General features: G+C 43.3%; 1 protein-coding gene across 1 annotated transcript; it reads right to left on the reverse strand.

Annotated features, from left to right (window-relative positions):
- Positions 1-7,746: 7,746 nt before the first annotated feature.
- Positions 7,747-9,214, reverse strand: LOC139969594 (uncharacterized). The gene has a single exon (XM_071974699.1). It carries the CDS (start codon positions 8,572-8,574, stop codon positions 7,747-7,749), a length of 828 nt encoding a protein of 275 aa, XP_071830800.1. The 5' UTR covers positions 8,575-9,214.
- Between the last annotated feature and the right edge of the window lie 886 nt (positions 9,215-10,100).

The raw sequence follows: 10,100 nt of genomic DNA on the forward strand, positions 1-10,100 counted from the left end.
ACGGTCACTAGCAAACCATGATGCTGTCACATTGAATATTCAGATAAGGTGACAACAGTGGCGTCACCAGACTTTTCAGTCTGGGGGGGGCACGGGGGGGCACCAGCATTTGATGGGGGGCACTTAGGTGGATATGGATCGCCGTCCTGGGGGAGGGGCAAGGGCGGCGGAAGCATTTTTAATCTGGGGGGGGGGGGGCACCGACATCAAAGGGCACTTTGCAGAAATTCGATTGGACTGATGTAGCCTTTATAACTCTTATTGTATTATCTTATTTGCGCATACACATCACTCAATCAACGCCCCCCCCCCTCCCCCTCAAGGAAAATATGCATACTAGCACTGCAATATCCAATGGGAAACAAGGAACAAACTGAGGCGTAATCATGCTAGTTGCTAATGTAGGAATCTTCCGAATTAGAGTTTATTTCTTGTTAATATCTGAACACATTTTTTTCCATTCGAAATAGCTTTGAGTTTGACCCACAGAGATTCATTAAAAGTCAGGGGCGTAGCAAAGATTTGCAAGGTTATATGCACGACTATCTGAGCGGAGCGCCACCATCGGTTGGCGCGGAGCGTACAAGAAATTTTTTGGTTTTACAATGCCCTCAGATGGCCGGAAACGGCCCTTCCTGAGTGTTCATTCTGGTTCCCTGGCCTCTTGCTAACTTGAGACACCTCAATTTTTATGTAGAAAAAGGGCACATTTTTAACCTGAGGAAAAGTGGGGGGGGCACGTGCCCCCTGTGCCCCCCGGTTCTGCCGCCCTTGGGGAGGGGGTTCCCCCTCCCCTTTGGAAAATTTTCGCATACGGAGGATGGGCTAGATGCAAAGTGGTGCGACATTTGATGCTAAATTCGATCTGAAGATATCTCCAGAAATTGCTATTTTTGAGGTAATGATTTTAACAATGCGCAGAATTTTGCAGAGGATATGAACCACATGCTGTCGATATTATGCCTAACCCTATCAATAGAACCTACATTTGTTGAATTAATGTGTGCATGACCCCCGACTCCTTTCTTGTCCTTCTCGTTTTCTCCCATTATCTATTAAGATAAAACAGGTTCCAACATCGCTAAAAAAATCATAAACTCACCCTAATGGTTTATACAACTTTGTTGCATATATTGCGCATATTTTCTAATCAACTCCGTATTACTGGGTCCATACTCGGAGAATAAAAGACAAAACAGTCGCATCGAAATCGCTAGTACGTAGGCTACACCACATTCGGCAACGCGACATTCTGCAGCACGCAAACTTTTATTTCCTAGGACGGATAAGGGTTAACTCCGTCAGCATGTCTACCGCACATACTGAGCAGAACATTTTGGGTGTGTCTCCCCCCCCCCCCCCCCCACCTCTCTGTCATACCCTCACACTGGATGTGAATGACTTTGCAAGTGTGAGGGTCCATATTTAATGTTACCACAAAAAAACATGACTATCTCTCAAGGGAGGCTGATTTATGTATAACATTTCCACTTTGCCCCCTCCCACATGACCAAGTGTTTTCGTAGGGAAATCTCGGAAAGTTGCACCTACAACAGCACTCCTAATGCTAAACAACAGCCCGATCATTTAAGTTTGGAAAAGGCAATGGCCAGGCAAAACTCTTCTTCGCACCAACATCATGCAATATACTACTGCCAAGGGGAGTGGGGGGGGGGGGCTCAATAACCTCTCATAGGTTGGTCTGATAGGATGAACATCTCAACACGTTAAGGCTTCGAGCTTTGAAAAATGACAGGTTATGTATCTTACATTAATGTAAACAAAGAGGTATACATGGCTCTGAATGTAAGTAGAACATAAATAAACTCTAAATGTAAGCTAACAAGAGCGCCCTCTCATAATATTTATTTGTTCCTTGGCCACATTTGCATGCCATTTTAACCACGAGACATTTTAAATCGGGCAAAGACTATAAACAATAGTGAGTCCCATTTGTGGTCTTGTACCAAAAACATAAGTTCTAAGTCAACGTGGCCTCCACTGTGGCGTAGCCAACATTCAATTGTTAGGGGGGCAAGATTTTTCTTAAGGGGGGGGAAACCCCGTGATGGTTGATGGTAGGAATTACCAAGAAATATACGTATTAACGGGCACCTCGTCTGCACAAATACACATCCAATGGTTCAGTGGAACATGACACACTTTCACTTAATTTACCTCTATTGCAGATACAGTCGTCATGGTTTCTGCATAATTCCGCACATCATGAAAAGGATACAATGAATAAATTAGCTACTCTAATTCACTACATGCCCTGATTTCCACACAAACAAGTTTCACTAGGCCTTTTTGGCCTATACGTGCAGTGGAATTCTCCACAAGTGGCATCATTGGTCGCTGAAAATAAACACGGGTTGCTAGCGTTAGTTTGTAATGGTTATACAACCGGTCAAATTATTCAAGTTGGCGCTTATTCTGTAGGACGATATTGATCAACGGTCTCCGTATGTGGGTATGATGAAGGCCCAAAATGTATAATATCTTGGTCTGATTACCAAGTTCTGACCTTACATGAAGTATGAACATGAGCCCTGAGGTATGAATACTTGTGATTAGAACTCGAAAAAATGTAAAAAGAAGTATTTTGAATACATCACTGGATTTCATTTGGGGGGGGGGGGGGGGCAAGACTGTAGCACAAAGCAAATTTGAAAAATCCCCCCTGGCTCCCTCTGGCTACGCCACTGGCCTCCCTTAGCTGTATAGACTCGGAATGATATCATAATTATCTACCCTTTCATTCTCCTCTCACTCTCTACAATAATGCATTTGATCGTCCTGATCATTGCATCAATGGACCCAGCGAGTCCAATTCTATCACAAACAGTATTTGAATCGATTTTTATGACGTTATATTGTGGAGCGGTATTTGGCGCCAATTTAAACTTTGCCCGACTGGCTTGAAATTCTATATTTAAATAATAAAGACAAAGCTCATTTTTCAATGTCATTTCGATTGCCTCCGACCTCTGGTAACTTTCTTATTATATTTTTTTTACATTTTGTATGTCTTTTTTAAAATGCCACCTTTTATTCAAGTAGAAAAGAAAAGATATGAAACTTAAGAAGTAAGAGAAAGTGTCATGCTGTATATACGCCACAAATTATGATGCAATTGCATATTGCATTTCCGACATATTGACGTACACGACTACGTCACATCCGCTTGGAGTAAAAAGACGGGAAAATCGGGATTTAATTTACAAAACGTACCTTTGCAATTAGCTCTCAAGGTAATTATAAGTTTCAAGTTCACAGATCTTTCCAGTGCTGTGGGGTTTGCCTTAGAAAGTATTCTTATGAAGCGCCCTCACATGGAGAGCAACTTACTCTGAGCTAATACATGGATATCACGTGAAAGCATCGATCTGCCATAATATGCATTCGGAGGTTCAGCTTCCTATAGACCTCTTCATTTAGACACCATAATTAATCAGGCTAACCATAATGGTAAACCTATAGGGTGAGGGTTAACGCCATAATTGTTTGGAAATTCTTTTCGAAGTCGAAAACCTTTCCACTTAATGCCGCACATATAAATTTTAGTTCCAACCAAGATTTTGACTTTCTTAAGACTTTTATATTTTGGACATGCCATTCTCCAGTGATTCTGTGACGTTATCACACTCGTTTGGAAGGTGGTGAAGTTTTCCATAGAAACTATTAGTTCTGCAAGTTTCTTTCGATTTTTAGCCTCAGTTTGAAAATATGGCCAGTTTAGCATTTTAACCATTTTTAACTTCTAAACCAGAAATGGTATGAGCATCCGTCTCGAATATGTTTGGGAACTAGTGACCCACTAAGCCATAAATTTAGAAGATCGGACCCCCCCCCCCCCCACTCTTACGGAATACCTTTGAGAAAACAGGTGTATTGGACTATATATGCTACAAAACATGAGCATTATTATGTATAGCTGATCATGTGAAGGTTTATATAGAAGCACTCCTTTAGACGCTAGGGTTATTAGGTGGTAAATTATATGAAATATAAAAGTACGTCACTCACCTCAAACACTACAGTCCTATTTGCGCTAGGTCGCCGTCTCGTACGAATCCTACAGACAGAATCCAATTAAAAATCCAAACACAAATTCCGCTATCAAAATCCTAATCCATAAAAACAATTCGCCCGGAAGCGGGGCAACACGTATCCGATTTGATATTGAATAAAAGTAGGGAAAAACAATTAAAGTTTTCCGTTTAAGCGTAATTTCGTCGTAAGTATAAGCGTTGTCGATCCGTTGAATATCGTAATCCAAGTCGTAGTCGTTAGTCGTAAAAAGCTCTATACTATCTATCGTTGTGTGAAAGATTTCGCTTATCGTTCGTCGGAATAAAACCATCCATTGTTTTATCGAAACCAAATGTCTCTTGACCTAGTATTAGTCATGACATTGATGAAGTGATTATTGATCGTAATTAATCTTCTAAAATTGAGGGCGCACTTTCGATTTGATAAAAGTGAAGTCCTCTACATAGCCCCCTTCCAGATCACTCGCGAAAAAGAGTGATCGATAAGAAAAACAAAACGTTATATAAAACATATATGTACACAGTTCTTCACCTATATCGCACTGGCCAATGAACCCGCCTACCTGATCGCGTAACGGTCTTTGGCTTGGGGTCAGGCTGTATGAGTCCGGTGGGCGTATCGTCAGAGTGGCGTGTCTTGGTTGAAACTTCGTCGTTCTCGAAAGAGGGCGTGGGCAAAGTAAGCGGTTCGGTCGGTTCCACAAGTTCATCGCCTTCAGCATACGCGACCTTTAACCTGTCAATCGACACTGTGTCGTGTTTGCAATTGATGTCCAATACAAATGTTTTGTCCCCCCTGGAAATGACACGGAAAGGCCCTCGGTACGGAGGTTGCAGTGGACGTTTCACTGAATCGACTCTAACCCAAACGTGTGTGCAGTGCTGAAGATCGTCGGACTGCTGCGCATGTCGTTGATTTGGCCTGGTGTCGGTCCGTTTTAAATCGGCCATCTGACGTTTCAGGCGGTCGACGAAAATTGTAGGGTCAAGTTCTTTCACGTCAGGAACAGGAGATACCAGTTGACATGGCACGCGAAGAGTAGTACCGAAAACTAATTCCGCTGCACTGCACCCGAGGTCGGCTTTTAGCGTTGTACGTATGCTTAACAAAACAAGTGGCAAAACCTCGGCCCACTTGGAAGGATCGCGTTGAGCTTTGATGGATGATTTGAGATGCCTATGGAAGCGTTCCACAAGCCCATTGGATATCGGGTGATACGCAGTCGTACGTATTCGTTTGCTGCCGAGAAGAGCGGTCAGTTGTTTGAACAGAGCAGATTCGAATTGAGCGCCTCTATCCGTCGTTATAGTCGAGGGCACACCGAAAATGGAAATCCATCTGCTGACAAATGCTTCAGCTACAGTCTGGGCAGTGATATCTGGAATACAGATTGCTTCCGGCCAACGAGTGAAGCGGTCGATAACGGTGAGGAGGTATTTGTATCCTCTTGACGGTGGGAGTGGGCCCACAATGTCCAAATGAATGTGTTCAAAACGAGCATCGGGGACAGCAAAAGTACCAAGTGGCGTCGTCGTGTGTCGGTGCACTTTGGCGCGTTGGCAGGACTCACAGGATTTAGCCCATGACCTGACGTCTTTGTTTATGTTGGGCCACACGAAACGGTCCGTGATAAGTTTCCGTGTTGCTCTGATTCCAGGATGCGACATGGAGTGAAGTGAATTAAAAATGTCTTTCCGAAACACCTTTGGTATAAACGGTCGAGGTGAACCGGTTGACATATCACACCATATCGTGCCAGGTGATGATGGGAGCGGAATCTCCTGAAATTTCATGACAGTGGAGTCCTTCAATTCCTGAAGCTGAATGTCATGTTGTTGTTTTGCAGCGATTTGAGCAAAGTCGATCAGGGTAGATGAGGGCAAACCTTGACGGAATGCGTTAACGCCTAAACGAGACAGTGCGTCTGCGACGACATTGTCCTTTCCACTGACGTGGCGAATATCCGCCGTGAACTGGGAAACGAAATCCAGATGCCGTATCTCTCTCGGTGAGTAGCGGTCGGTACTAGTTTTTAACGCGTACGTTAGTGGTTTGTGGTCGGTGAGAATGAAGAATTGTCGTCCCTCTAGTATATGACGGAAATGACGTATTGCCGAGTATATTGCTAGTAGTTCACGACCAAATGCACTGTATCGCGATTCTGTCTCGCTTAGTTTTCGAGAGAAAAACGAGATTGGATGCCAAACTCCTTCAATATTTTGCTGTAACACGCCTCCTAAGGCTTTATCCGAGGCGTCCACCATTAATGAAAGGGGTTTGGATGAGTCGGGATGCGTAAGGAGAGTTGCGTTGGCGAGCGCTCGTTTGCTCTCCTCGAATGATTCGGATGCTTCGTCATTCCAGTCAATCGGTGCTGACTTGGGCTTCTTTCCCGCTAATAAGTCTGTTAACGGGTGTAAAATACTGGAACATCTCGGGATGAATCTCCTATAAAAGTTGATAAGTCCAAGATATTCTCGAAGTTTGCGTAACGAATTTGGTTTCGGAAATTCGGCTATGGCTTGCACTTTCTCCGGGAGAGGTGATATTCCTTTGGAGCTCAATTTGTGTCCAAGAAATTCGAGTTCTGGAACACCGAACTGACACTTAGTTGGATTGATCACCACTCCGTAATCTGCGAGTCTGGCAAACAGCTGTTTAAGGTGACGGGTATGTTCCTCTGGGGAATTGCTGGCCACGAGTACGTCATCAATGTAAGTGTAGCAAAATGGCAAACCGCGCGTTACCTCGTCCATGAAGCGTTGGAACGTCTGGGCGGCATTGCGGAGTCCAAACGGCATTCGTTTAAATTCGAAGAGGCCGAAAGGAGTTGTGATGGCCGTTTTGCAAATATCGGAGTCTTCCACCGGGATTTGATGGTAGGCTCGCACTAAATCAATTTGGAATAAATTGATGTTCCCGACAGTGAAGTTGAAAAATCGTGAATGTGTGGAATAGGGTAGCGGTCTGGAATGGTAACGTTGTTTAGGGCTCGATAATCGCCACATGGCCTCCAATCTCCGTTCTTTTTGGGCACCATGTGTAGAGGGGATGACCAATTGCTGTTAGATTGTCGGACGATCCCAAGTTGCAGCATGTGGTCAAATTCTTGTCGAGCGATAGTTAGCTTGTTGGGCGGTAGACGACGTGTGCGAGAAAAAACGGGTGCTCCGATCGTGTTAATATAGTGCGTTACCGAATGTTTCACCTGTGTTTCTTCAAAAGTTACCCGCAAAATTTCTGGGAATTCCTTTAATAGAGCATGATAAGGTGAATCATTAGGTGTTGTGGCAAACATCGGACAAAGGGACGTTTCTTCAGTTGAAATGCCTTCAATAGTCAGATTGGTTAACCTGTCGATAAGTGTATTATTTCGAATATCGACAAGTAATCCAAAATATCGTAAGAAATCACAACCGAGAATAGCAGTTTCCACGTCGGCGATCACAAAGACCCACGGAAAGTTCCTACGCAAACCAATATTGAGTGTTAGTGACTTGTGCCCGAAAGTGTCTATTTTGGTCCGATTTGCCGCTTGAAGATATGGCCCCTTTCCGCGATTATATAGGTCACAACGTACGGGGGGTACCACACTGACCGCTGCCCCTGTATCAATGAGAAAACGTTTCGTGGTGGTTCTGTCACGAATGTAAAACAGGCGGCTTCGATTTTGGCCAACGCTCGCCACCGTTACACGCTGGCCTGTTCGTTTTCCGGCTTTAAATTGCTTGGATACTTGCATGGCGCTCTACATTTCCTGGCCTTATCACCAAATGATTGATGATACCAACAAATATCACTGTCGACGTTACTGGGATTATTTGACTGGGAACTGAATCTTTGTCGGCTTCGAGATCGGCTTCGACTGCGCTCCCTGACCTCTGACTTTAGTGAAGCAATTTGGGCAGTGAGTTCACGGACTTGTTCACTTAGTTGTTGCACTTCTGATTTTTGTGCCTGGGCCTGGGGTGTTTGTATGGCAGCGATGGGAGGATATGCAGGAGTAACTTCCATGATTTTATCCGCTAACTCGGCTACGGTTTCTATCGGTGTGGTGTCGCTCATCGACGCCAGAATTAGTTGGGCGCTCGATGGAAGTCGCTGAACAAAAAGTTGTTTCAAAATGTTCGCATGAAGGGTGTTTGTACCTAGCAGCTGACGCATTTTGCGCAACAGTTGCGTGGGTTTTCGATCCCCCAATTCTTCAGAAATTAACAACTGGTGGAGCCGTTTTTGCTCCGAAGCCGTTGTTCGCTTAATCAACTCCTCCTTTAGTTTTTTATAGGGTTGGTCGCTTGGCTTACTTATGAGCAAGTCGCGTACTTCCTGGGCTATTTCCGGTTGTAGGGACGATATCACGTAGGAATATTTTGTATCCTCGTTAGTAACTCTCCTCGTTACGAATTGCGCCTCAACCTGTGCGAACCAGATAATTGGGTCATTGGGCCAGTACGGAGGTAATTTAATACTAACTGCGGATAGCGATTGTTGTGTTTCGTGTGAATTTTCTGGATCCATGATGTACAGTATTATATTATTCCAATGCGAAAAACAGTAGTAAAAAATTATGCGATTTTTAGTACATGGGAAGTATTCAAGGCAACCTAGCTGAATCACGTCGGGGTCACCACTTTAGACGCTAGGGTTATTAGGTGGTAAATTATATGAAATATAAAAGTACGTCACTCACCTCAAACACTACAGTCCTATTTGCGCTAGGTCGCCGTCTCGTACGAATCCTACAGACAGAATCCAATTAAAAATCCAAACACAAATTCCGCTATCAAAATCCTAATCCATAAAAACAATTCGCCCGGAAGCGGGGCAACACGTATCCGATTTGATATTGAATAAAAGTAGGGAAAAACAATTAAAGTTTTCCGTTTAAGCGTAATTTCGTCGTAAGTATAAGCGTTGTCGATCCGTTGAATATCGTAATCCAAGTCGTAGTCGTTAGTCGTAAAAAGCTCTATACTATCTATCGTTGTGTGAAAGATTTCGCTTATCGTTCGTCGGAATAAAACCATCCATTGTTTTATCGAAACCAAATGTCTCTTGACCTAGTATTAGTCATGACATTGATGAAGTGATTATTGATCGTAATTAATCTTCTAAAATTGAGGGCGCACTTTCGATTTGATAAAAGTGAAGTCCTCTACACTCCTTCCTTCCACAAATTGTTCTCATCTGTTATTGGTATATTTCGAATCAGCCTGCTGAACTTTGGTCCGGTAGTTAGCTATTCACACATCTTACATCACTGCTCATTTATTAGCCGTGCTGCTGGGGTATTTTTCTTTATTATTCACTTTTCTTAAAGGATGAGTACATCATTTACAAAAGGGCAATGAGCAGCCTAGTAATGAGCAAATAAGAAACCAGAAAGTCAAAGATTTAGTGATTCCTTGCCCATAGGAGAAATTTTGCTAGGGCTTTGATTTCAACTTGAGAGATTTGGATATATCATGTTTGTAGGTTATTCACAGTTTGGGCTGTATTGACCTTCACCAAAACAATAGGGTTCTTTAATTAATATGGATCATCGACATACCAAGTACATATCGAAATCTTATTGCTTACTAAAAAGATACTGGCCAGAGAGAACCTACAGGAACTCAGCAACTTACGAGAAATGCAGCGCGTACACCGGTTTCGTTGCGACAGTTTTGTACGGATGCCTGATCCGGACGAAGAAATGATATATAGCTTGTGCATCATGATCGTAGGGCAGAAACATGTATGTGATGACTGTATGGTCGATGTTGGGTACCGTAGAATGGGTTTTCTGAAAACTACTTCTCTTGACCTCAAAGGAAATTTGACACGCATGAAATTCCACAGCGGTTTTGTTCTCACCAAAGGCAATCTACGTGCTTTGTTTGTACATTAACGCAATTTCACTTTTAGAGTAATTTTTTTTACAAGATTTTCAGACTTTCACCTCTGCTGGCCTCAAAGACTGTTGACCCGCATCCAATATAATGGGGATCTTCTACACAATATGGGCCATCTACATACTAAGTATGAAATCCTTCCAAGTTACC

Source organism: Apostichopus japonicus, chromosome 7, assembly GCF_037975245.1.
Source record: "Apostichopus japonicus isolate 1M-3 chromosome 7, ASM3797524v1, whole genome shotgun sequence".
Lineage (NCBI taxonomy): Eukaryota > Metazoa > Echinodermata > Holothuroidea > Aspidochirotida > Stichopodidae > Apostichopus > Apostichopus japonicus.

Coding starts and splice junctions, on each gene's coding strand:
- LOC139969594 (XM_071974699.1), bottom strand. CDS start 8,574: ATGGATCCAGAAAATTCACACGAAACACAACAATCGCTATCCGCAGTT.